General features: G+C 41.7%; 1 protein-coding gene and 2 non-coding genes across 4 annotated transcripts; 1 reads left to right on the top strand and 2 right to left on the bottom strand.

Moving 5' to 3' along the window:
• The first annotated feature begins 1,341 nt into the window (after positions 1 to 1,341).
• On the top strand, positions 1,342 to 22,917 carry NARF (nuclear prelamin A recognition factor). Of its 2 annotated transcripts, XM_075518529.1 has the most exons (12): positions 1,342 to 1,469; positions 2,238 to 2,326; positions 2,937 to 3,017; positions 4,023 to 4,166; positions 5,879 to 6,011; positions 7,299 to 7,433; positions 13,111 to 13,229; positions 14,141 to 14,270; positions 14,971 to 15,043; positions 17,679 to 17,816; positions 18,421 to 18,578; positions 19,169 to 22,917. In XM_075518529.1, the coding sequence occupies exons 2-12, from the start codon at positions 2,300 to 2,302 to the stop codon at positions 19,408 to 19,410; spliced, it is 1,380 nt and encodes a 459-aa protein (XP_075374644.1). In that variant the 5' UTR covers positions 1,342 to 1,469; positions 2,238 to 2,299; the 3' UTR covers positions 19,411 to 22,917. The 2 variants fall into 2 exon arrangements, with proteins under 2 accessions (XP_075374644.1, XP_075374643.1); XM_075518528.1 differs by lacking the exon at positions 1,342 to 1,469 and having other exon boundaries at positions 2,142 to 2,326.
• A 1,934-nt stretch (positions 22,918 to 24,851) lies between these two features.
• On the bottom strand, positions 24,852 to 24,923 carry TRNAQ-UUG (transfer RNA glutamine (anticodon UUG)). The gene has a single exon. It is a non-coding gene; the product is annotated as a tRNA-Gln (tRNA).
• A 636-nt stretch (positions 24,924 to 25,559) lies between these two features.
• Positions 25,560 to 25,631, bottom strand: TRNAQ-CUG (transfer RNA glutamine (anticodon CUG)). The gene has a single exon. It is a non-coding gene; the product is annotated as a tRNA-Gln (tRNA).
• Between the last annotated feature and the right edge of the window lie 1,683 nt (positions 25,632 to 27,314).

Below are 27,314 nucleotides of genomic sequence, written 5' to 3'. Positions count from 1 at the left end.
CTTTAGTCTGCAGATTAAAAAAAACCCAAAAAGCATTATTTTTACATTCTGCTCTGGGGTTGCCTTTAAAACAGTAACTAATTTGATTGTGAAATCTTTCACAGCCAAATACACAAACATTTGCTTCTCTGGATTGTGATGTATTTTACAGACAGTTGCACTGAAAGAAGTATTTAGAGAGTTAAATCCTTGGGTCAGAAACTTCTGCAGCCATGACGGTCTCTAGTTCTTGTACAGCATTGCCATTTGTGCTTAACAAAAATGTTGCCTGCGGATTAAAGCACGAGACCTTAACTTGTGACAGGAGGGGATTTACCTGGTGCACTTGGTAAAGGAAAGTTGCAGTTTAGACAGGAAATTGCACATTTGTTGGAAGTTCTGTGGTTTAATTTCTAAAACGTCAATTTTATACTTGAAAAATTTCTCTGTGCAGCTGTAGGTGTATGCTTATACGTGTCTGTTCAAATGGGCAGGGGGTTAAAAGAGGAGCAATATGTGGACTGAACCTTTGTTTAAATGTTACAACCTGAGGTTTAGAAAGACAACCACTCTGACATGAATCATGAGTATCTTAATTGATACCTTGGGGCCTATGAGGCTGTGGAAGGCTGGTATGTATGTTTAATAATGCTATACATAAGGATTTGTGGTACCTGCCTGGGAACAGGATCACCAATACTTGCATTTTCTTACAGAAATGGGAGATCACAGCCTATTGGTTAAATAAAATGGTAATGATGTTGTAACTTCCATAGTGTTGTTTCATTTAAAAGGGACTGAGAGAAAACAAAAATCGGGGAAAAAAATCTTTATATAGTATAACTGCAGAGTATGTTTTAAAAAATATGCAAAGAAGCTCAAGAGAAGCAGCAAGCCTCTGTGAAAAGCTGCACCGAAATGCCATCAATCGCGTTATTTGGTATCCTTAGAGAAGAGGCCTTTAAAGCTCAGAGGCCGCTGTGCATCACCGCCGGGCGTACAGCTGCCGACGCTCGGCAGAGACGCCGGGGGCGGGTTCGGCAGTCCCCGAGGCCGCCCACCGCCGCCGCTCCCGGGCGCGCTGCGCGGCCGCCTGGACGCGGAGGGCAGGTGCCTGGCGGGTCACATGCGCCCGCTCCGCGTTTTCCTGCCCGGGTCGGATTCAACGGCCCGGGGCGGGTCCCGGTTGGGGGAGGAGGGACGCGGACGCGCAGCGCGGGGCGGGCGCGCCGTGGGGTCCCTCCGTGCCCGCCCCGCGGCGGGGACGCGCGGCGGCGCGCTGCCGGCGGCGGCGGCTACGTGACGACGCTCAGGTCCACAATGAGCCCCGCCGCGCGGGGGGGCGGGGAGGCGGCGGGCCCAGCCGGGAACCTGCCGGCGACAAGGCGGAGGGTGAGGCGCCGCCTGCCCCGCCTGCCTCTGCGGCCAGCCTCGGCGGCCCGCGCTGCCCGCCTCCGCCTGCCGGGGACGCAGCTCACCGCGGCGGCGAGGTACGGTGCCCGGTTCTTCGTCCTTCCACCCCCCTTTTTGGGTTGTTTTGGGTTTTTGGGGTTTTGGGTCGTTGGTTGGTTTTTTCCCCCGTGGAGCTGATGAGCTGCAGCTCGCGGCCGCCCGCCCTCTCTCCCGTCGTCTGTCTCGGCGGCGGCGAGGGGGCAGCGCCGAAGGCGGAGGGGGGCTGTGAAGAGCCGAGGCGGCCGGGGGGGGATGCGGCGGCAGAGCTGCCCGCGCTGTGGGCGGGGGAGCCCCGCTCTGCTTGCGGAAACGGCCGTGCTGCGGAGCAGCCTCCGCGCTTCCCGGGGGGACCTTTCTCCGTTCCTGTTGTCGAGCGGTTTTCACCCCGCGTCTCTTCCAAGAGCGCTGGGGGAAGCGCTCGGTGCCCCCTCGCAGCACGTAACGGGCTGGGGCAGCGGGGAGGGACAGGCGGCGACGGGGGCCCGCGGGGCAGGGACGGCGGCGTTTGGTCGTTAATTACAGTCTAGTAAATTGCGGAGCACGTGAGAGACGCGTTGGGCCGCCCCCGCCCCGGGGGCCGTATTGGCTGCGGGCGGGCGGGCGGCCCGCCTCGGCAGCGGGGCGGCATGGCTGCGGGGACCGCCCGGCGGGGGCGATAAGAGGGGCAGGAGGCGGGCACGGCAACAAAGGGCGACGGGGACGGGAGGGAGGGCAGGAGGGAGGGTTGGCTGGCTGGCTGGCTGGCAGCAGCCGCCGCTTGTGCGCGGGGTCTCACCTGCTCGCCCCGCTCTGCTCCTGTCCTGCAGCCCCGGCGGCGAGGACCGCTCGGCAGCCGCGCCAGGGCCGGGGCGCGCCGGCGGGATCGCAAATGAAGTGCGAGAACTGCACCAAAAAGGTGAGCGCGGCGGCGGCGCGGCCGTCGGGCCCTGCCCGCGCCCCTTGGCCGGGGGACGTCGCTGCAGGGGGCGGGCGGGCGGCGGAGGCCCCCCTGCGCGCCGGCCGGGCTCTGGGTCCCGCTTTGCCCCGCGAGGCGGAGCGGCGTTCGGCTGCCGGCTCCAAGGTCACCCGGCACCGGAGGCGCAGCCCCGCGCCCGTTTCCTCGCCAGCGGACCGGCGGCGATAGCTCCCGACGCGCGGCAGCTCCCGGCAAAGCACCGAGCGGCGTTATCGTTGGGACAGGGCTGCTCGCCCGGCTTGGCGCTGCTGCGTAGCGCGACGTGTAGACACAGCTTCTCCTGTGCTCGGTTTGATCTTCCCCTTGGGATTAAAAAAACCCGCTCAGAACTGTAAAACTGATGAAGCAAGTGAATTTCTGAGGAATTATTTTCGCTGTAGCAAATGCCCTTTGAAAACAAGGCATTGTGTATAGACATGTAGGTTTAACACTGCCAAAAAACTGTGAAAGAACTAGATAAGTTTTTAATGATATGAACAGTTCAGCAAAGATTTGTCATTGAACGGTGAACATATTTTGTGTAACACATGTATTTTATGTTTCGTTTCAGGAATGCAGTAAAAAACAGAAAAACGATGACACGCAAAGTACATCTGTTGATGCATTGAGTTCAAATGATGGTTTTGAAGAGGTAATATTCCTTCTAAAAATTGTAATATACTTTTATTTGTATTCTTTTTTTTGTGTACCCCAAAGGAGGTTATAAGTAGAGAACTTTCAAGTACTAAATATAACACTAACCAACAAGCAGTTGTAAGCAATTCTGGGCACTTCTAGACATCTCATAATCTTTAAAAAAGATGAAATAAAACCCCCCTTACTATGCAAACACGAAACAGAAATTGAAGTTCTAAAAATTTTTGTGTGTGTGTCAAAAATCTCACATCAAGTCTGCAAAACAGAGACAGAGCTTATAAGGAGAACAGAGGGGTTTTGATAGGACAAGTGCACAAAATCTCTTCGTATATTTTATATCAGCCAAACTTACGGATCGTGTACTATTCTTCAACAGATAACTGTTTCCCTGGGAATGGCTTCTTAATTGAGGGATTTTTAATTTTTTTGCAAGTAGTCTGGTTATGTTGCACTTCTATCCAAGTATTCCTTCTTCCCACAGATGAGCTGCCAACAACGTTGTAGCCAGAAGCATGAAACTCTTGATCTTAGGTATATGTTCAATGTAATTGTAGGACTGCATTCTGTTTTGCCTGGTGGTAAAAAGCCAAAGCCATCTTGCTTTAATAGCCAGAGAGACATCTGGCTATTAAAGAGGTTTAATAGATCAAGTAAAAGTTTTCTCAGTTGCTTGGTAAGTTGGTGGGGACTGTCAGCTCTGAAATGCAATGCAAATCAAGTTACTAGAACATGGACTGCAGGGCTAAATTTAGGTCTGTGTTTATGCTTAAACATTTTGCAGTTTCACAGTAATAATAGGAGCAGAGCCGTGAAGAAGGATGGAACAAATTATTTTGATTACTTCTAAACAATCTTTGATGTTATGCAAGTGTCATGGATTGTCTTGTTTTAAACAAAACAGTGAGACCATGTTTGCTCTTCAGCTGGGTCATTGCAGAGGTCTTGAAAATTGGTCGATAATTATTAAATACTTGTTTACTTTTTTTTTCCCTCCCCCCAGAAAAATGAGTTTCATACATTGGCTAATGCTAAAGTACTCCTTAGCGACTGCCTAGCTTGTGACAATTGTATGACATCAGAAGAAGGAGCCAGAGTTTTCCAACAGAATCAGAAGGAGCTCTTTCGTATTCTTAACCTTAATAAGGTAAAGTGACACAAACAATAACACGCTGTTTTCTGTGAAGAGGAGGAAATTACAGAATGACTAAGCAGCTTGGTTTCCCAAGGCTGATAATGTGAAGATTTGTCAGGATATACTTTTGTCCAAAGAGGAAGTGAAAACTTCAGGCAAGATGAACATTAAAATACTTAAAATAATTTTGCACTGGAGATGCAAGTTCACAGCACTTAACCTAAATGTTAGAGGAAAGTTACTGCATCTGCAGAAGTAAAATTTTTGGAAAACGTAACTACATCATTACTGCAATAACAAAATAGTCCATGGTTCAGTGTTTATAAATACTTATACCTTCGTTACTAGGACTGTTCTGGGTGTTTCTGGTGCTAATGTATCCACATAATACGAAGTTATCAAGGCAAGATTTTGAAAGTAGAATTGTTTTTAATATACATTTGAGCTGACTATATTTGGAATGGGATTTTTTGTCCAAATTCTTAGCAAAACTTATAAAAGCATCCTTTTGCTGTCTTATTTTCCGCTGAGATCTGGATTTCCTGGAACCTAGTTGCTATGTATGGTGCTCAGATCTTTAGACCTTGATACTGGATTAATTATTTTAGTTCTGCTCCAAACTTCTGTGTCCTTACTTCGTATGCAAAAGCTACCAGAATTGATGTTTTTTCTTAATCTGTACGTAAGTATCATAAGGAAGGATTCACTACATAGTGATTCAGTTTTCTTAGAACTAGTTTAACTTTCCATGCCATATGATGTTGTCATACATGAGAAAAAGAGAAGGAAAAAACCAATTTTGGGGGGCCACATGGGTCCTATTAAGAGAACCTGAAGTCTACAACAGGGAGGCAGGCCGGTACCTTGATGAGAATTTCAGGGGTCCAGAAGAGGATAGTGAGCAAGGGAGATGCTTTCCAGGCAGTCATGAGCTCTACTTAAAGGATCATTATACAGCATTTAGGGTGTCTAAGTACAAACTATGGTCTCTGACCTTTTTAGGGTGAGACTTATCTGTGGCATAGTCGTGGTTTGTCTTCCAAGGGTTCCACTGGTATGGAAAAGGTCCCAAATAAAACACAAGATTCCTCTTCAAATAAATGTCACAGTCATCAGAGCTTTACAATTGCACACTGCCTTGGGTATCTTCTAAGGGTTCTTCAGTGCCTACAGGCACTGGTTTGTTGAGGGTCCTGCCTTGCCAGTTTCCCTCAATAGCTTCAGTGATACAAACACAGGAGCCTTAGCAAAGGATCAGATCTGTAATTTGCTGGGTTGGATTTGTAACTTCAAATGCCTGTGCTCCTGTAAACACTGGTTTGTTTATTTACTAATGTTTAAACATCCAGCTTTTTTCATATTTGCTAGAATGTTTCATGTTGCTGGAACGTCATAAGTGCTGAATGTCTCTTAACTTTTCTTATGCCATTAGGAGACCGACCACAGAATTGTCCTAGGAGGGATGGATTTCCCTAGGTTATATAAAAGAAACATCTATGGATGATTAGAGATGGTCACTGACAGGATCAGAGGAACATCCTGTCCTGCCCTCAGGAAACTTCAAGTTATTTCTTGATAGTTGATGAGGGGTTTTAGTGACATGGCCCACTGAAGCATAGGACACTGAGGAATAACTCCAGGAGTGGAAAAGGGAGGGAAAGTAGGGAGCCTTACCTTGTTGTAATTACATACCTTGTTTCTTTTGTTTTTGTTTTGTTTACTAGAAATGTGATACCTCAAAACACAAAGTGTTGGCAGTGTCTATATGCCCCCAGTCATTGCCTTATTTTGCTGCTAAATTCAATCTCTCTGTGAATGATGCAGCCAAGAGACTCTGTGGTTTCCTCAAAAGTCTCGGTAAGTTTGGGTTTGTTACGATGGTGGAGCAGAAAGGGGAGATTATTTTAGGTCTTTGCTTCCTCAGCAGATTGATTGTTATGCAGTCATAAAGTGCCACTGCACAATCTAGTTTAGAGTTCGAAATATGTGCTCTGTGATATTAATGACAGTGCACCAGTATGACATACACCAGTTTCAGAAATGGGTTGGAGGCATTACCCTGTTGATAGTAAAGGTCACAGAATAGAAGGACATGAGAGATAAAGAGCTGTCTTTGAAACCTGCACTGCTAAGAAATCAGGGAGGATTTGGTCATGAGCTTCGATAAGATTTCCCCTTATTTTGTCACTTGAGGGAGGAGGGGATTCTTATCCTAAAAGCCTTCTAGTCCTTTTGACGCATTGTATCTCTAGAAGATTCTCAGTTCTGTTTTTTTTCTGTAATTTGACATTACATGCAAGAACTATTGTATCTGCCTATTTTACATTAAAGCTAGATTTCCTTTGCTCTTTATACTATGTATACAAAGTTTTATTTAAAAAACAATAAACACTTTGCCTGTAGGTTTGGGGTTTTTTTATGTACTTGAGGGAGGAAGAAAAGGACAGTAATAAACCTATAGACTGTTTCCTCCCATATATATATTAATTTTTCATAGTTTTTATGCACCTCTGTACCCAGTATATTTTCTTCATCTAAAAGGAATGCTAAGTTTTGGTGGGCCCCAGTTTTCTTAGAATGCGTTAATTATCTGTATCTCCCTTGCTGCAGGGACATGCTCAATATTACGTAGGCATATAGGGAGTATGTTGCTAAATAAGCAGACAGAAGGTCTCTGCTGTGTTGGTGATATGCTTGGGTACCTTTGCAGACAACTTCAGCGATGGAAGATATGCCTCTTAGCTGGATATATGTTTTTTTGTGGATAATGATAGGCGACTTCAGCATGTCTTGAAAAGAATGCTCCTTTTCAAGAGTCACTGCATGTAGCCCAGGAGTCGTGAAATCCCATTCAATTAAACAAAAAGCAAATATATGCTGAATGGCAAACTTTCTCATAAGGATGCAGACAACTATTTGAAGTGTTGCTAGTCAGCATTAGCAAGTTGGTGGTCCTTTTAAATTCATGACATAGAAGACAGCTTTTCAATGTATGGCTTTTATTTTTGGCTCTACTATTCGTGGAATTTGGAGAGGAGAAAGAATATACCTCCAAGATTTTCTGTAGACCTGGAACTTGGAAAGAAGCCTGTGAGATGGAAAGCATTCTAGTAATTCACTTTTCCTTACTGCTTTCTTTCATAGGGGTGCATTATGTATTTGACACCACTATAGCTGCTGATTTCAGTATCCTGGAGAGCCAGAGGGAATTTGTGCAGCGGTATCAACGGAGGAACCAGGAGGAGCATGCCTTACCAATGTTTGCCTCTGCTTGCCCTGGTGAGAACTGATTTCTCCAACCTTCCTGCACTTCAGCCTAGTCTCATTGGAACTACTAAGGAACTAAGGAAAGGGTGGTTTCATTTGGGAGCCTTACATAACTTACAGCATTTTGGCTTTGCTTTTGCGAGATACCAAATATCACACACAGTACTTGTCACCAGTAGCGTTGATCATCCTTAGTGCATTTCAGTGCATTGCTAGATGGGCCTGTTTCTCATGGGCTGTTGGGACAGCAGAATTTGTTTCCAACAAGCATCATCAGCTTTCCTATCTGTAAGTGAGGTGCCACAGCCATAAGTGTGAACCATGCAGGCAAAGAACGGGTGTGGTCGTGCTGCGTAAGGCATGTGCTATTTCACTATAGGGCCTTGCACAGTCAAATACGAAGGTTGCAATAAGTTCCCTATCTGCATCTTAACAGTTGTCTTCTCTTGGAGCTCTGTAAAAGGTGAAAAGTGTAAATTCTATTGTTGCTCTTCAAAAAAAAAAAAAAAAAAACCAACAACAAAAAACCAACCTTGCTGTAGTCCACAGCGTCTGATAATACAAAGAACCTGAACTACTGATTTCTTGTGCTAGTGTTTATATGTGGTATTTATTAGTCAATTGTATTTCCCATCACTTCTATAAAGCATATATTACATACGAATCTCTGGATGACAAAACTGAGCTACAGAAGCACTGAGGTTTTTAGTGCTTTGTGTAAGACCTTAGGAGAAATTAATGAGAACAAATTGAGGAGTTAGCAGCTGCTGCTTGTGTGTCCAGACCACAAAGTTTAACGTGGTGTTTCCTTATTGAAAATAATCTTTAAGGAACCTTGCTGACTGATATAATTAAACCACACCCTCCATTATCTTAAGGAAAGTTTTGAACTTGCCACTTAAGCCTAGAGGAAAGTAGCAAGTGACATTACTCTTAATGACTGTGAGATGGTTATGTCTAACACTTACCAAATAATGCCCACTTGAAATGTCACAGACTTGACTTACTCAATGTCTCACTTCTAAGAATTTTGCACCTGAGAACTTATTCTGTTATGAACAGAATGTGCACGTAACACAACTGAAAAGATGTAGAACATTCAGTCATTGTTTTACTTTTTTCCATTTGTTAGCACGCTGTCATTTCAGTTTAAGTATGATAAGTCACGTTCCTAAAAAAGAAGTATCAGAAAGGAGGTAAAAGTAACTCCTTTGCCTAACCTCCCCCTCAACACCATCCTAAAGTTCATGGTGTTGCTTTTCAAAGGGCTAATAAAAATACAAAAATACTTATTTCTAGCTTTGAAATAACTTAAGTGGATTGCATTCTTTAAAGAAATGTTGCAGTGACAAGAGAGTGAGTTAGTGTTGTGTTTGGTGATCCCCAGAATCTGCTGCTGTCATTGATTTAAAGTTTAAATACTGCTATTTGAATTATACTTGTACTTTTGTTTGTTCTGAGTATTCTGTAGTGGAAATATCTGGGTTATGCTTTAGGAACTACATATATGTATTAAGAGGAAAAGTATCTTTTTTTTTTCCTGTTACTGTTATCTTAGTGTTACCTCCTATCTTCAGGAGCAGACATACTATATGTTGCTTTTTTTTTCATGTACAACCTGTGAAGTTGAAACAACCCCCTATTACTTAGCTTTGTCTTGTTGTATGTGGTTTATTTAAACTTCAAAACCTGAGGATTTCTTTTAGAACTTCTGAGATAATTTTAATTTTCTTCATCTCAAAACAGAGCTCAGATTATCTGCTGCTCTCATTGGAAATATTTTAAAATAGTTAATGGAGCACTTTTCTTGTCCTTGTCTGTTCTACAGAAGATAGTTTTCAGTACTAGTTATGGTGTTAGCTGTTTGCTGTGGTATAGGTGGTAGTAGAAGCACGAGTGCTTTCCATTTCTGGAAAACTGAACTGAAATGTCACTGTAAACCCATTCTGAAAGCATATGGTATTTCATTCCCATTGACAGCAGTTACAGAAAAAAAAAATCATGATCGATCATCTTTAAAGTGAGGTTGTTCACTGTGTTTCCTGACTTCATTGTCTGGTTTCCTCATTCTCCCTTCTCTGTCTACCCCCACATTACATAAACTTGTCCCAGAAATGTTGTTTACTGGGTGCGTTTATCACAAAATGTTTTTTATATAGCGCTCTAGATATAAGGTCAATGTGAACTCAAGTATAACTGCTTTACTCGTTTATCTTTGGGTGTAACTTTCCACAGAAATACCACCCTCTGCAGGAGTGGTCTGTGGTGTAAAATCTACCATGAGCAAAAGAGCATAGCCCCTCTAGTCCCAGACCCTGATAAAAGGGCATTTTATTGTCTCTGTCTTAATTGTTCTTATCTCCTCGTGATGCTCTCTTAAAAGAAAATGAGCTAATTTTTTGGGGGTTTGTTTCCTGTTGAAAGTACAACAGTGTGACTACTGATTGTATATGTAATAACTCAGAAGTAATGAGTTCTTTTCCTTAATTTACCAAACTGGTAAGCAACATGAAGCATGTGCTCTGGGAACCATTTTTAATGCATTGTCAACCTCCATGAACTGCTAGAACAGCTCAATGGGGCAGGCTTACAGCGTAAGTAGGAAGAGCAGAACTACTGAGGATTCAAATGCTTTTGTCCCAGTCAACTAAGCTATTTTTCTTTTACGGGAATAGGGTTTTACAGCAGTGAAAGTTTCCGTAGTTTTTCTGCACTTTATACTGATGCATAGATATTCATAGCATGCATCTTTGTCATCTACTCACGATAAACCCCTAAAAATAATGTGTTCTGAAGTACCTCTGCAAGAATTTATACAGTGATTTGTAGGGGTTTCTTGTTCTTTGATGCTAACACAAGCCAACAAATGGCTGAGAATCTGAATGAATTTATGAAGGGTATAGGTCTATATGGGTACAGATGTACATTGATATAAGAACTGGGTATCTTAGGCTTCCTGTAACTGTGGCTCTGGAATCCAGCCCTGTTGATGAGTAGGCAGAAACAGCTAGTGCATATGTGAAGTGCAGATAAATGCCTCATGTTGCTCATTCACCAAGTCTGCTTGTATAATTAAACAGTGACTAATGGTCATTGTGGAGCTGGAACTACTGGACACTTGTTCCACCTACTGCAAGGAAAGAAACAATTTAAGAAATTGCTTTGGGCAATACCTGCCAGAAGTCTCTCGGGATTTAGTGAAATTTCCTTACAGTTCATGACTGCAATATCTAAAACATTCAAATTCTAAAAACTAGCCTCATAGCAAGAGTGCTGTGGTGATTAATGGTAATCATAGTTGCAGTAGTAGGGAAGGACCTTCCAGAAATGCTGATAAAGTACAAGGCAGAAAGTTTTTAAAAACTGCCCTTACTTTGCTTGAAGCTGTTTTTGTTCCATTTTGACAGCGCTTGAGGCTAAAGCCATTTAAGAAATAGGATATACATATCATGCAGAATATGGTAATATGACCTTTGTACCAAGCACCAATAAATTAAGTCCTTTGTTGCAGGTAATACCTTGGACTTAAAGTCCCAGTTGAAGTTGGACATTAAGCTAACTTCCTATTCAGAGTCTAGCACAGTCCTGATGTGTAAATCTATAGTCCCTAGCTTTTTCTACAACAGAAAATGAAAGCTTGTTGAAGATGATACATGTCTTCGAGACTTTCCACGGAGACCAGTATCTGTTAATCTTGAAGTCTGTACTTTAACAAGAATTGGGAATTTTTCAACAGCTGGAGGATCCTCATGTTTCCCTAATGCTTACGCTCTCTCATTTTCATCAGTAAAATTTTATTACACTGGGAAAAGGTCTTCTCTGCCATAGAGAGACAAACCATCTGAACACCACTTGGATTCCAGTTTTGTGCTGTTGTTGGCCTTTGTGGCAATGTTCTGACTTAAACATTACCAGGTGTTTATACATATGTGTTAATTTCAAGCTTAAGAATTAAGCTACAGGTTTAATCTTTTCTGGGCAGCATGTACTTCACAGCAATTTTTCTCTTTTATGTAAACACTGATCTGTTTGAAGATAAGACTTAAGTGTGATATTTTTCACTATTTCTTAGCACCAGAAGCAACACACTTCCCTAGAAGGCTGGGCCTAACACTTCTGCACAATTTAGGTATCTGGTTCTCAGTTCATGTAAGGTGAAGCAAAAAGTTCTGAATCCTTGCTGTGATTCTGGGCTGTTGTTTTCAGTAAGAGTTACAGTGCCTAAGAGAGAGTTGCACACCCTAAATACCTTAATCTGCTCATTTGTCAGTTCCTGTTCTGGAAGGTGGGCAATAATAGAACTGCTCTGGGTATTGGGGGTGGTGTGAATATGCATAGCCTGTTGTAGCTGAAATGCTGAAGGAGTCTGATGAAAGGGAGGGGGGTTCTTGAATAACTAAGACAGAATGTTGAATACAGAGAGATTTCAGTTGATTACTCTGTGTGTGGTTGAGTGTGTGGGTGTTTCTAAAGAAGGTGCAGCTACTCTATAATAGTAAGAGAAGCCATTTTTTTCCAGGGTTAATCCATGAGCATCTTGTGGTAATGCTTTCATGTGACTCTTCTGTTCTAGAGGAGGCAAGCTGGGTGCATGGATATTGAATCTCAGGAAACAGAAGGTTACAGTTAAGCAGCTGAACAGAGTACATTTGTTGTAGTATCTGGTGATCCAAGGGCTGAGGTCTAGAAAGTCAACTTCCTCTTTGTTAGCTGGGGTCCTGTTCTTTCTGCTTTTGTTAAATCTGTGCATTAGAAGGGGTGTAATAGGTCATGAAGTTCACAGTGGCTTCTAATGTTGTAGTAGTCACTAGCCCAAACGGAATCCAATACATAGCATTAGTAGTAAGGCTTGTTGAAGCCTTAGGCTGCAAGCTGTGAACTTCACCCAGATTCGCTGACCGTGCACTGAACTTTTACTTAGCTACACAAAGGAAGGCCCCCGAAACTGGTGCAAACCAGAAAGATAAGGAAGCTACAATCTCAGCAGAAGTTACAACCTTAGAGATAAGAGGAAAAAACAGCCTGCCTAGCGACAATGAAAGGGCCCAATGAACAGCAGGAAGACCCCAGACCCTAATTTTACTGTTGGTCTGAACTGTCTCCTGAGGGGAGGGGAATTTAAATTGTAAGGGTATAATTCCCCAGGGATTTCTTTGTTCAGGGTCCCTCTCTGGAGGCACCCAGCTCGAGCTGTTTTTCACCACTGAACCAATCAATACATTCATCTGGCATATGTCATATCAGAAACTCTGCTTCGGGAAACCTAGGGTCGAGCCAGAGGGGAGAGAAGGTGCCCAAGAGTGAGTGTGTGTGTGTGACTGAGGAGTCGAAAAGGGGCACCCATCAGCTCAATGGAGCTGCCGCTGTGAAGGGACTCCTAGCAGTAAAAGTCTCGGGTGGTGTGTGAGCGACTCCCTGAATGGTGTGTGTATGCTCTGGCAGCAGCTTTTCCTTGACCACTAGGTCTAGAATTAATGACACAGTGAATTATTGATAGCCAACTATAAAGCATTATTAGCAGAGCCTCGAGGTTTCCTACAGTTCCCAAGGTGGGGCTTCCAGCCTACACAGAAATGTCCTACCTACTGTGACGGTGTCTTAATTTTTAAGAGCTGTTCTATAACTGCTGCCAATTTGCCACGCTTATGTGCCACTTCACTATCTAACTGTGATTTTTCTGTTGTTCTAGGTTGGATCCGGTATGCCGAAAGGGTACTCACCAATCTTGTGACCTCTCACATTTGCACTGCAAAGTCTCCACAGCAGATCATGGGCTCCCTGGTGAAGGGCTACTTTGCCAGGCAGCAGGTAAGTAATTCTGATTTATTTTTACCATTACATTCTTCTAAAAAGATGGGCTAGTGGGTTTTAATACTGAAATATAGATCTTAGTGTCTTAAAAAGTGATAAAGCATCTTCCTGGATTGTTTGTCCTTCCTGGATTGTTTGTCCTACTTGAAGAATAAATGATGCTTTGCTGCTATACAAGTGCAAGTGCCCATGATAAGAAGAATGTACAAAGAACCTCATTTCATGAGGGCAGTGTGAGCTAGCAGCAATCCTTTCGCTCCCAGTGCAACATGGATTTAGATATTTATGGATAAAATTAAATCCAGGGTAGCTAAAGAGATTCTTATTAAATGCTGCCTGTGTAGTCCTATTGCACAGCCAAAACAGGAGTGGAGGAGAATAATGTAGGAATTGCCCTGTTATCTGGGATCAATAAAAGCATCGTATCCTAGAAACTAACCTTTTTATCTTCTCAATTTTGTATGCTGAAGAAGTTGCTGTTCTTTTTACGTATCTTACTTAAATTTAACTGCATCCACACTGTATTGGAAAGTATTGCTATCTCCACATAAAGAAATATTGATGGACTTGCTGTGGATGAAAGTGACTGAGTGACAGCTAGAAAACAGAATTTTGAAGTCCTGACTTGCATTCACTTTCTAAGGCAATCAAAAGCTGCAGAAAATGTGGTCTGAAGGAACAAGTAAAAGTTTCGGCCAGAAGACTGACTTTGGATGTTTGTTGCTGATGCTTTGTGACTTCTGGCAAATCACTTCATCTGTGTGCGGCAGTCTTGAAATTTAATTGCTAGGGATTGATGGCTAATATTACCTGCATAGAGTTTATGATGCTATCTTTGTCCTTGTCATCCTTCAGGCTGTCTTTTGCTCTTCATGGAGTTCACATGTGCTCTCTTCTATGTTCCACAGAACTTGTCTCCTGATAAAATTTTCCATGTAATTGTGGCGCCTTGTTATGACAAAAAATTGGAAGCCTTGCGGGAAGATTTCTACACTGCCTTGTATAATTCGCAAGAAGTTGATTGTGTTCTGACATCAGGTTAAATCTTCTTTAAACTTAGTATTTAGGAAGATATAAGTGAATCACCATTGTTAGAGTAGCCTTTACGCCAGACTTTGCTTTTTTCAAGTCTGCTTTAGTTGTAAGGTTGGCTTTTTTCTGCTTTAAAAATAAGTATATGTTTTTGTGCTACAGGTAGTATAGGTATTGTATAGGGAAGGCAAAGTGAAAAGTACTTTCCTCCTAAGTTGGTATTCATCAGAAAACAAGATTCAGGCATTTGTTTTTGTCAGCCTCTTGAGAAGGGTAAGAGTTACGCAAATCCATATTTAAAATCATTGTCTTGCTTGTCTTTGGTCACTATTTAATCTCCACTGGGATTATTCATGACATTCCAAATGCATGGCACCAGTGGCTTTTTGGTGTGGCTCTTGGCTTTAGGCTTAATGTCCAAACTACGTACCCTCCTTTTTTCCCCTGCGGTGCAGAAACACCTTCCAAACTTTACCTAACAGAAAGGCTAAGGATAGCGCTCTGCAAAGTTTGGAGCAAGCTGAAGGCCCTTTTCAGGGCTGGGAGTGTCAGGCTTCTCAGTTACTGGAGGGAACTGACTCTAGTAAGGATTGGAGAACATGACTGTAAGCACATACAGGTGTTGGAATACTGATCTCTTAAACAGAGGCACAGCACGTGCATTTTGCTTTGTGTTGAAAGTAAAATGTCATATGTTTTCCTACAGGTGAAATTGTCCAAATAATGGAACAGAAAAATGTGTCTATGAAAGATGTGACTGAAGTAGCTGTAGATAGTTTGTAAGTAGTTTTGTTGTGGATTGCTTCCTTATTTTGATGACAAATGACAACACCTTTGAGCATATTCAACATAAATGTAAAACTTCTCAAAATAATGTTTTTTGTTTTTAAAGAAAAAAGCCTGCATCAAAGCCTGAGTAAAGCTTCATCCTTTGTATAGTGGCCAAAAAACCCCAAAGTATTCTCTTAGATGTTCATTGCTATATATAAAAGTAATACGAAACAGGTAATATAAAACTGTATATACTGTCTAAATACAAAGCAGATAATTTGAGGTAATGACCCCTATCTAGTGACTCCTTTAAAATGTATTATTTTTGAAGATGTGTAGCTCCTTATTTATATTTTAATGCAGTAGTATTAGATTTGATGATATCAAGTTCACGACTTGCTAGTAAGTGTGACTGTCTCAGGGTGTTGACCCCATTCAGAACTCTCCTGTGCTTGAGCTTGTATAAAGCTGAACAGTCTGATCTGCCCCCCCTCCAACTGTCTGGCCTCACACAAAGATGCTGGGATGCAATGGTGGGGTTGACCATCTGTTCTGTGCTTCCCTCTCATTCTGAGCAGCATCTTGACAGTAAATTTCCACTTCCCCTGATATGTTCATGTAGAATTGATAGAAGTAGCACCCTTTCAGGAAATGGTAATTAATTTTTTTTTATACTCAAGACAGCAGTTAGTTTTTCAAGATTAGATAGAATTGAAACATGCTTTAGATGAAAATAACGCAAAGCATTGAAGAGATTTTGTTTACTTACTGTATGACTGGCTCAGAAAGCAGCATGCCTGTTGTTTTAATTCCCAGGCTTAGTTACAAAGGCTGGTCTTGCTGATCTTTGTCCAAGTGTGACAGATGTTACTTGGTATCTTTCCAAAGGGGTGGTAGTGGAGCAATAAATGTGCTTTCTTGCACAAAATAGAAAGCTCTGGAAATTTTAAAAAATCCTTTTTGCTTTCAGTTAGTATCCTGCTTGTCTAGACTGGAGAAATATAAGTGATACAGTGGTAACATTTTCAGAGCTGTGTTTGTAGTGTAGCTCCTATGATTACTTCTACCAGAGATTGCTACACAGAATGAGAACTACATAAATAAAGTTTTTACAGACATAATCGCATAGAGATGGTTGTTTATTCCTAAATCAGCCTGTCCAATGAAAGAACAAGCTCTTATTCAGAATATACCTGTTTTATTGATCAACTTATGTTGGAAAATAATGTTAATTTTTAAAAGGACTAATCTGATAATACTGGTTGAAGCTGAGAGACCTGATGACATAAATTTTTGTTCTTCGGGGGTCTTAAAAGTAGATTTTGCTGAGAAATTTATATAACTTGAGCTCCTCCTCTTAAAACAAGTCCCAGCACAGCAGCAATTTGTGGTAAAGTGCTTGGTATTAAAAAAGGAGTATGAACAAAGTAACTCCTGTTTGAGTTCTCAACTCAATTGTAGCTAGAGAATGCTAACAAATAGCAATTGGCTAAAATTAGGAGACATACCATGAAACAAACTCACCCAAGGTTATGGGGGAAAAAAAAAAAAAAAAAACAATGAAAAGTTGCAGTAGTTCTTCAGTAGATGCAATGGCATGGCATAGAGGGGCCAGACATGCTAAATTTGTAAACTTCAGCTCTTTGGTGATTAAATATTTCTCTGTCATTATTAAAACGTCAGCATTTTTTGTTAGTAAGGTTTTGCTATGGTAATTTTCACTTTGGTTTCGTGGCTGAATGCTGTGCTCGGACTGCTGCTCAGGCAAGAACTAGCAACACAGGCCAGGAAAGGTCATGTCTGGGAAGAAGGTAATTGGACTGTATCTAGAGAGGCTTTTACATGTAAGGAGATAATCTGTCCATTTGCTAATCTGAAGACAAGTTATCTATTCCCGAAACTAGCATTACCACACACCCCTATTGATTTCTCCTTTGCCGGAAAGGAACATGAGCCTGTAGAGCTGCAGTCTTTGGTCATCACCAGCACGCATCCCAGTACAGTTTATACTACAGCCACTTGTGCTCATCAGTGTTGTTTTAACTGAGGGAGAGGTGAACCTCCAGGTGAATGCCGTGCCCATTGGATAAGATTTCACTAATTTTCTTTCCTGAACTATAGTGTACCACTTATCTTAAAGGTTCAGTGTTCTAGCCTGTCTGTGACTGTATTGATTCAGTGTTATTTTAGTGGCACAGTGTTAGAGACTGTGACAAACAGCTCCTGGAGCAGGAGAATTGTTTGTGAGCAAAGGCTTGTAACTTCTGAAGTACTTTTATATTCTCACAGGCTAAAAAGGATTTATTTATTTTTTCCCAAAAATGTCTCCTGAGCAGTGAATGGCTATTAACCAAGTCTTTAGGCTGTGCTGAATGTGCATTCTCATAAATTACTGTTGCTCGAGGTTTCTGAACATGTAAAGCTCTGCAACCTTTTATATTTCATTATTTTGGTTTTTTCCATCATCTTACTGCTGGCCTGAATAGTTTAATTTTAACATGTAATAAATAAAAATGTTAGTAAGTTCTCACTCACTGCTATAAAACTCTTTTTGGTGGGGGAGATGGAGAAGGGGAAAAACATACTGTTATATTGAAGTGAAGGAATGAAATTTTGGAGTTGATCTTTCTGTTGTTTTCTAAGGTTTGATGAAATAAAGGAGGGAGATGTGGTAAGGCATGATGGGAAGAGATCTGATGGTTACCTGGAGCACATCTTTAAACATGCTGCAAAGGAGCTTTTTGGTATGGATGTCAAGGAAATCACCTACAAAGCATTAAAGTAAGTTAGAGTTCTGTATCCTTGTTATGTAGGATGGGCTAGTTAGAATAGAATATTTTCCGTTGGAAGGGACCTACAATGATCATCTAGTCCAACTGCCTGACCACTTCAGTTAAAGCATGTTAAGGGCGTTGTCCAAATGCCTCTTTAACACTGACAGGCTTGGGGCATCGACCACCCTTCTAGGAAGTCTGTTCCAGTGTTTGACCACCCTTTTGGTAAAGAAATGCTTCCTAATGTCCAGTCTAAACCTCCCTTGGTTTAGTTGGTGCTACAGTGAACCCTAATGCAGTTATTGCTAACTGGGCTTTTTCATTGATAGGCAGTTACATGTTATAAACCTGTAAATTTGTTGCTGTACGGTAGCTCCTGCTAGCTTTAATTTTAGTAATAACTTACCTGCCCTTAAAAATTAAGTATAATTCTATTTTGAAAATTCAACCCTAACTTCTGTTTAACTCTGTTTAGAAACTGGAAGAGTTCACCTTAATCTCACTGTTATACTTGTTCTGTTCTCTGTAGAGCATGTGAATACAAACTGACACAGTTGGACCATCCCTTTGGTAATGCAGGGCTTTAAAATGTTCTCTATGTATCTTTACAGGAACAAGGACTTTCAAGAAGTTACCCTTGAAAAGGATGGTGAGACAGTGCTGCGTTTTGCAGCAGCTTATGGCTTTAGAAATATCCAAAACATGGTTCTGAAGTTGAAAAAGGGGAAGTTTTTATACCATTTTGTAGAAGTCCTTGCCTGCCCAGGAGGTAAGAATAATTGTGAATCCACAGTCATTCCACACAGATATCTTGAATCTCAGAGGAAAGTTGTCTTACAGGCAGGCACTTAATTTCATTCCCTCTTAATTCTCTTCTTAATAACCTAAAATGCTTTACTACTTAATGAACGGTCCAGAACACCAATTACATGTGCAGGGTTGGCTCAGAAATTGATTGGGTTTTCTAAAATTAACCACAATGTTATTTGCTCTCTTCTGACCTATAAATAAGTGACAGCATGGCTCTTATGATTATTTCAAACCTCAGAGGAATACTCTGAAATGGTAGTTGTCAAGGGCACGAAAAGACAAGGAAGATAATTAAGATCATAAAACCATGGAGAGGGCAGAGATATTGTTGATATGGAAGCCTCATTTACATTAAGATGATGTTGATATTGGAGTCACTTTAAGTAAATACAAATTCTAACAGCATGGGGGAGTAGTTTATGTAAAGAGACAACATTTTTTTCTTTAGACAACTTTGAACTCTTTTTTTCATATTTAACATAAACTTTCACTTCATATCAAACCTCCATCACCCTTGTGGCTTTTTTATTTCTTTTTTTTTTTCCTAAGGATGCCTAAATGGAAAAGGTCAGGCACAAACTGAAGATGGAAAACCAGATAAAGCACTGCTTAACCAGATGGAAGAAGTGTATGCTGCAATACCTGTTAGACTGCCAGAAACCAACATGCACGTACAAAGGATGTACCAGGACTGGCTGGAAGGCATGGACTCTAAGAAGGTCCAGGAAACTTTGCACACCAAATACAGTGCAGTAAATCAAACAGCAAGCAATTTGGATATCAAATGGTAATAAATCAAACTTGCAAAAGATTTGCTTAGGTTAGTTACAGATTCAGCACTGGAAACATTCTATGCAATCGCAGATGCTATGCACTAGCCGAGTGTATGAATGAGACGCTTCCTAATTGTGGATTATTATTTGTGAAGAACCATTGCTTTTTAAAAACAGAAAGAGAAGTCTCCGAAAGCCCTGGTTCCTGCCATTGTCATTTAACTTCTACTGTGTGTAATCTCCTGCACATAATGGATTTCTTTATTCAAAAACGTGATCTTGCAAGGTACATAAGCACTTTCTGCCAGGGGCAGGGAGTGTAATTCCTTATGAAGTTACTTCCTGAAGTGAAGGGTTCCTTTCACTTCACAAAATGGGCTCCCCCAAGAAGGTGAGATTATTTTACTCCTACTCCTAGGTATGCAGTCCCTTTCATCATGGGAAAACAGTCATCATGAATTTCAATATTGTTGCAGTTGTTGTGAAATAACTTGGGATTTACTTGCCTTGTTAACAAAAAATCCCTTTACAGGGACAAGTATGTATATGGAGAAGTGTAATGAATTTATGTATGTCTTCTATCCATGTTTTAACACAAACTATTCAGTTCCAAACTAGTCACCATTCCTTACTGATGTAGTATTTTGTAAGGAACAGGATGCTTCATATAAACTGAACTTGGGAAGCTAATGCAAAATGGTTATAATGCAATCCTTCATTAAAAATAGTTCCAAATAGGTTGGTTGGTACAAAAAGAGAACTTTGCTTTCCTTCTAAGTTTTAGAAACTTGCAGCTGGGAAGAGTGGTGCTGCTTACTTTGGCTTCTTTATGAGCGTGAAACATGCATATGCACTGTCCTGTGAGCACGTGCATACTACAACTTTGCTAGACTTGCTGAGCCAGACTTACAGCACTTTTATACTTTTATTCTCTCATGTTTCCATACACAAAATACCAGATTGTTCTTTCATTTATCTCCATGTTGACAGACTTCTGTAAAAATAACTTCATGGAGTGCCTCTGAAAAAAATACTTAGCGATGCTTGTGAGCTCTTCAAAGTTACTATACATTGGCATCATGAATTTTGGTGCACTTTTTTAAAGTATGCTGTAGAGGTTTCATTTAACAGACATCTTAAAGTGGTGTTTGCATGCAAGCTTTTCTGCAGCTTCATGAATTGATGGGGGTTATTCAAGAATGTGATGGACAAAAAAAAAAAAAGAAACTACTGCCAAACTTCTTCAGATTTTTCTCGTAGCATCAGATTTGTGTACAATTAATGGCTGTTTGAAGCTAGCAAAGTTTCAGCTTTCCTGTTCAGTCTGAAAGTGTGGATGGGCTTTTTTAATCATTTCAGGCAGTCTGAATTAATCTTCTTGTAAATTTCTTAATATTACAACCGCTTGTATGAGTTAGATCTAATACTGCAAAACCTGTGTGTAGTTGAAATCCACATTTAACTTGAACACAGTGGATGGGATAAAGGCATCAGTGAAGTCAACGCAAATTCTTGCATTGGCTAAACAACAGAGGCTCAGAAGGAGAGGGACAGACTTAAGTATGTTACCCTTATGACAAGAGAGAGTTCTCTTAATGTGAAGCTGTTAATAGAATTGCAGCTTTCAATTGGACCTCCAGCTAAATAACAAAACATTTCACTTTGAGGAGTGTTTTCTTTCAGATGCAAATGAATTTGATTACTGTGCTACCTGAATGCACACAATGAGATTATACCTATAAATTAGCCTTTGTAAGTTGTTCCTTGTTGTAATAAAAACATTATACTTACATGGTGCAATATCAGAACATCTACAGAAATCTACCTCTGTACAGGAAGGGAGTCCAGAAGTTGTGGGAAGACCTATGTATAGCTGAAACTTTAATAAATGTCTGCTGAAGAAAGATGGTGGTGTTGCATGAAACTTCTGAACAGATTACTTTTAGAAGCAACATCCAACTCCTTTGGTCTGATTTTTTTCTTTATCTGTCATTATTTCCTCCAAAAACTTCAACAGAATTATCTTGTAATAAAGTGGTCTTGTTCTGTTTGTGTAGGCATATGTTTCTATGTATATATGGTTTATAGCTTGATGGCATGTTTAAATTATATTGCTTCAGTTCTTTGTATAGTATGCTTATTTTTTTATGTGCATATATTGGATGAAATGGTACGAAAAAGTTGTTTGCTTTCTGATGAAGTCTTCACTAAACTACACAAGAGCTGCCTTGCTATTCTGAAAGGATACCTTTGAACTGTTTGTACAACTTGAAAAATACTCATCTTGCATAGGTGGCACTGCTGTACATGTTCCCTTTTTGCCATTTGCTTGCCTGTTGCACTGAAGAGCCTCGCTTCCCATGCTGGTGGGAGACCATAGGAATGGGCCAGTAGGTGAAATAAATGTCTACAATATATTGTGCTGTGCTCCCACTACAATGGAAATTGGTGGCTCAGTGCATAAAATAAACTTTTCCAGTTGAATCCACCATTTCTTCCATCTACTTGAGTGTTTTAACCTATTGAGATAGTAGCAATGTAAAAATCTAGTAGAGTATTTGTCTGCCACAGTATTCTTTTTAAAGACGAGGAAGGCATTAACTGGGCAGCTTTTAGTGGCTAGGTGGAATGTATGTATTATAAGTAGTGGCTTACAGTGACTGATACTTGTCTTTTTTTGTCAGCTTTTGTTTTATAAGATTTTTTGGAGTAAAACTGATTTTAAGTTTTTAAAGCCCTTTTCTTTAAAGTGCCAGTTGAAATGAAAAAAAAGTTTTTTCCCTTAACTGTAATAAGTCTTTCCCCTTCCATTGTCTTTCACTGAAATTTTAACATATATCAGAAACCTTGTTGCAACTTCATATATAGTGAAATACATGCCTAAGATTTGATTGTGGCTTTTAAATCTACAGTTGGGAAATCTGTCATTGTTGACAATACGTGTTTCTAGCCACACTTTCTGAAACTACAGCATTATTTAGTTCCCTGATATGATTTTGGCAACTAATCATTTTCATTGCTACTGCCTTTTCAGCAATGGGAAAAGTTCCTAGTGTGGTCACAGCCATAGTGCTTTACTTCTCAGTTGAATGTTGTGCTGAGACAATCTTGTCTCTAGATGATTTTTAGAAAATAGTAAATCGGAGGGATTGTGGGAAAGTTACTGGAAATGCTAAATTAATTTGGAAATTGTCTTGGGGTATTACTGAGCATATCAAGTGCTTGATACCTTGGGTTACAGTATTTTATTCTGAGACTGCTACAACAAGGGATACGCGTTGTGAAGTACTTCTGCTATGCCTTCTCCAGTATGTTTGCCTCAGCCACAGCACCTTGTGTTTGTCCACTATAGTTAATGGATATGGACAGACGTGGGCTATGCTGTCACTTAGAATAATGGATATATCTGTACACAGCAGTCTCAACTGGATTATATTTGGATAATGTTCAGTTACCTAAATTTTGGTGCTTTGTATTCAAATGGAGCATGACCATGAATTGTCCTAAATAAATCTTGATACTGAATTATGTATTGATTCTGTCTCATTCCATATAAAAGTTGAGCTCTTTAAGTACACTTTGTTTTAACATACATGCTTGTCTGGTGAATTTAGCATGAATACCTAGTAAGTCTGTAACCGTAATACCATATCAGCTATTTATGAGTATTCTGGATTACAGCTACACTTCAAACTGTGATAAATGGAAGGAGGGAGCTGCTGGATATCAGTAGGAAATGGTAATTTGCTCTCTAGAATTGTAAAATAACATATTGAATCATTGCAAGGCAGACAAGTATCTAGTGGCTTTAAAGCTCTCTTACCTGGGAGGAATGGCGTTGCTGCATGAAGCCAATCTATGGGGGTTAACTAGTTATGCTGAAGTTTACTATATACAGTTATTTAAAACACTGATGCACAAGGAACAGTAAAGATACTTGTTTGTGTGTAGCCTGATACTTACACACGCGGTTGGGGAAAGGATGAAAATTGGCCCCAACATAGAAGAGGGAGATATTTTTTCATCAATAGGTTGTGCAAACATTTCTTTAACAAGTTTAGCAAACATTTCCATAAATTCACAGAATCGTATAGGTTGGAAAAGACCTTTAAGATCATCGAGTCCAACCGTAAACCTAACACTACCAAGACCACTGCTACACCATGTCCCTAAGCACCTCATCCAAACGTCTTTTAAATACCTCCAAGGATGGCGACTCAACCACTTCCCTGGGCAGCCTGTTCCAATGCTTGACAACCCTTTCAGTGAAGTAAAATTTCCTAATATCCAGTCTAAACCTCCCCTGGTGCAACTGGAGGCCATTTCCTCTTGTCCTATCACTTGTTACCTGGGAGAAGAGACCGACCCCCACCTCTCTACAACCTCCTTTCAGGCAGTTGTAGAGAGCGATAAGGTCTCCCCTCAGCCTCCTTTTCTCCAGGCTGAACAACCCCAGCTCCCTCAGCTGCACCTCACAGGACTTGCTCTATACACCCTTCACCAGTCTCCTTGCTCTTCTTTGGACAGGCTCCAGCACCTTCATGTCTTTCTGGAGCAATTCCCATGAACAGTTAGGACCCTAACTTCCATAAAATAATAACGAGCTGAAGGTGGTCTGCGTTTTTTTCAAGGGTCAGTAAGGAGTGGTTACCTGGCCAGAGGAAAAGGAGGAGGAGCTGATCTTCAGTTTTGCACAGAACGGACGTTCCTGTTGCTGTGTAAACAAATGATGAATAAGGACAGGTTTTGAGAAGGGGAGCCGAGCTGTTGAGATATCCTTAGCTACTCTTGAAATGAAAAATAAATAACAAGGCTTTGTATCAGCAAAGCAGAGGTAATATCTGTTTAAATTGTGCAGAGTTCAATTTGTGAGATTACACCCACTCTGACATCGTTGCATTTCTGTCCCTATCTTCCACGTGAATAGTTGGGTGCACCTGAAAAATAATGTCCAAATTCTGCACATTTATCTACTGAAAATCAGATTTTCCTCAGTGTGAACGACTTCTTTTTTTCTCAGAAAGACTTAAGATACATATAAAACAACAGTAAAATATAATGAAAGACCTAATTTAATTGTAGTAAGAACTATTTAAAAATTAGGGTCTTATTTGATTTTTTTGTCAAATGTATAGCTGTTCATTCAATTTAAGAAAACTAGGAATAGCGTGATACAGTTCAGGTCAAGGAAAATCTTGGCATTCAGCTCCGTGGGTTTTACCCCATTCTGGTCTGTACCCTGCTGCGCTTTGATGTTGCAGTTTGTTTTTCCGTCAGGCATCGCTACTATATATGCTGTCCGTGCAAAACTGCGTGCCTTCATGTAGCTCTTCTATAGGCACGCACAGGGGCTGGCCTTGCCACGAGCGGCGGTCCCGGCGCGCTGGAGGTGGGGCAATGTCCCGCGAGGGGCGGCCACGGGCAAGGAAAAAGCGAGGTTTTTCGAGGGAAAAAAAAGCAGGTTCTACCGAGATTTGAACTCGGATCGCTGGATTCAAAGTCCAGAGTGCTAACCATTACACCATAGAACCGGATGGCGGCACTCGCCTCCGCGAGGCCGGGCAATAAATCTGCAGCAAAGAAATCCCGCTGTAAAACTTCCCAGTGCCTTTTCTCTCCCGCGTCTTAAAAGTGGCCAGGAGTGTAATGCAACCTAAATATTGGTATTTATTTTGCCTTTCTGCAGTATTCGTTGTCTTCGTGGTATAACGATCGCAAAGATGCAACCTGAAAGCAAACACGAAGGGCAGAACCTCTTTCGGATACACAAACGGAATCCTCACAGGTGCGCTGGGGCTCGGCAGACTGCCTCGTGCTTTTCTAACGCAGAATTGAGAGTCGTGTTTCCACACAGGTTGTTCACAGCGCAGAAATAAAAAGAATGACTTACGTTTCAGTATACTAAGGAATGTCTGAAATTGTTCAGATAATTCGTGTAAGAATGTGCTAACCCAGCTACAATAAATAATAAATACGGAAAAAAAATAATCAGGAAAATCCTGCGGTTTGTTTCTCTTTCTCTTTTACTTTAAATACGTTTTTCAGGTAGCATTGCATAGTCAGGAGTTGACGGCATTCCCAAAGCCCGTGAAAAACACTAAGTTTCCCTTAAACTCATTTTCCACGATAATGAGCAGTAAAGGCATCTCCCCGTAGGCAAAACTTTCAGGTTCCACCGAGATTTGAACTCGGATCGCTGGATTCAGAGTCCAGAGTGCTAACCATTACACCATGGAACCGCTGACGGGGGCCCCCGGCCCGCTCCTATTGAGGGAATCCAAAAGGAAAAGGGATGAAAGTACTCTTTTTGCATTATAAATACAGCATCTGCTTCGCTTCTCTTCCATGTATTCCGCATGTATTAATCCTATGTAAGAATTCCACTGGTCATTTATCGCAGCATTTCACAGCCCTGAAAATAATGCACATTTAGAAGCACCTTAGCGTTAAACAAGATCGCTGTTTCTCAGATAATGTGATTTAAAGCTTGAATATAGACTCAGTACCGCGTGCACTGCCTTTTATTTCACATCTGTATACTCGTTTTGCTTTCTTGCATTTTGGGCTGGGTATTTGCTTGCTGTATTTGAGAAGAAGCAGGGACCATTGTCACAGCTATTGTTTTAGTTTGCCAGATTGTTTCCTCTCTTAGTATTAATTGACCAGTGTAAAGGTAACAGAACGTTTCATTCAAACAGGCGAGATGTGGAAAAACTACAAACGTATGCAATCAGCTTTTTATGCATAATTAAAGACATGGACCTGTTGGAGCGGGCCCAGAGGAGGGACACAAAGATGATCAGAGGGCTGGAGCACCTCTGCTATGAGGACAGGCTGAGAGAGTTGGGGTTGTTCAGCCTAGAGAAGTGAAGGCTCCGGGGGAGACCTTATAGCAGCCTTTCAGTACTTAAAGGGGGCTGATAAGAAAGATGAGGACAAACTTTTTAGCAGGGCCTGTTGTGATAAGACAAGGGGGAATGGTTTATAAATTAAAGAGGGTAGTTTTAGACTAGATATAAGGAAGAAATTTTTTACAATGAGTGTGGTGAAACACTGGCACAGGTTGTTCAGAGAGGTGGTAGATGCCCCATCCCTGGAAACATTCAAGGTGAGGTTGGACAGGGCTTTGAGCAACCTGGTCTACTTGAAGATGTCCCTGCTCGTGGCAGGGCGGTTGGACTAGATGACCTTTAGAGATCCCTTCCAACCCAAACTATTCTGTGATTCTATGATTCTATGAAATAATCAAATCACGCTAGAAGAAAAGGTTGTAGGCATCGTACCATGATGTATACTGTCCTTCTTTTACTCACACCCACTACACTACATGTTGTCAAGACGGTTTAAGAAAAATAACTGTATTCGCAACACCGACCAACCCCACACCCATAAAAAAACAACAGCGAAGGCGGAGACGTGGTTCCTGTGCCACCGGCCTGCCAGCGAACCGGGCAGAGACGGCGCCGAACGGGACCGCTCTCCGAGGGGTTACATAACGACGCCCTAACACAGGGTGGTTCCGACCTGTTGGCGCCCGGGTCAGGGGCCCAGCACCCCTCCGCTGCTCCTGTCCGCACCCCCTCCCGCCCGGCCGGAGCACGGGCTGCGCCGCCCTGCCTCCCCCGCGGAGCCGCCGCGCCCGTCCCACCCGCACGGCCGCAGCTCCGGCCGCGCCGCGACCGCGCCCACCCGCCCCAGAGGGAACCGGCAGCCCCTCCCCGGCGCAGGTAAGAGCGTGTTCCCTCTCAGCGTTCCCTACAAGTAAGGGGTCCCCTATTATGGCTCCTGTGGGCTTGAAAGGTGCTTGGAATAACAGCAAACCATTTAAATTACCAGTATATTGCCACAGATCATTGATATTAAACTAATTTAAGTAAAAACTACCACAGAAAACAGTGATATTACTAGCTGCGAAGAACTGG

This window comes from Mycteria americana, chromosome 16 (assembly GCF_035582795.1).
Source record: "Mycteria americana isolate JAX WOST 10 ecotype Jacksonville Zoo and Gardens chromosome 16, USCA_MyAme_1.0, whole genome shotgun sequence".
Classification (NCBI taxonomy): Eukaryota; Metazoa; Chordata; class Aves; order Ciconiiformes; family Ciconiidae; genus Mycteria; species Mycteria americana.
The sequence above is the reverse complement of the archived record's forward strand: the minus strand, read 5'-3'. Positions and strand labels throughout refer to the sequence as shown.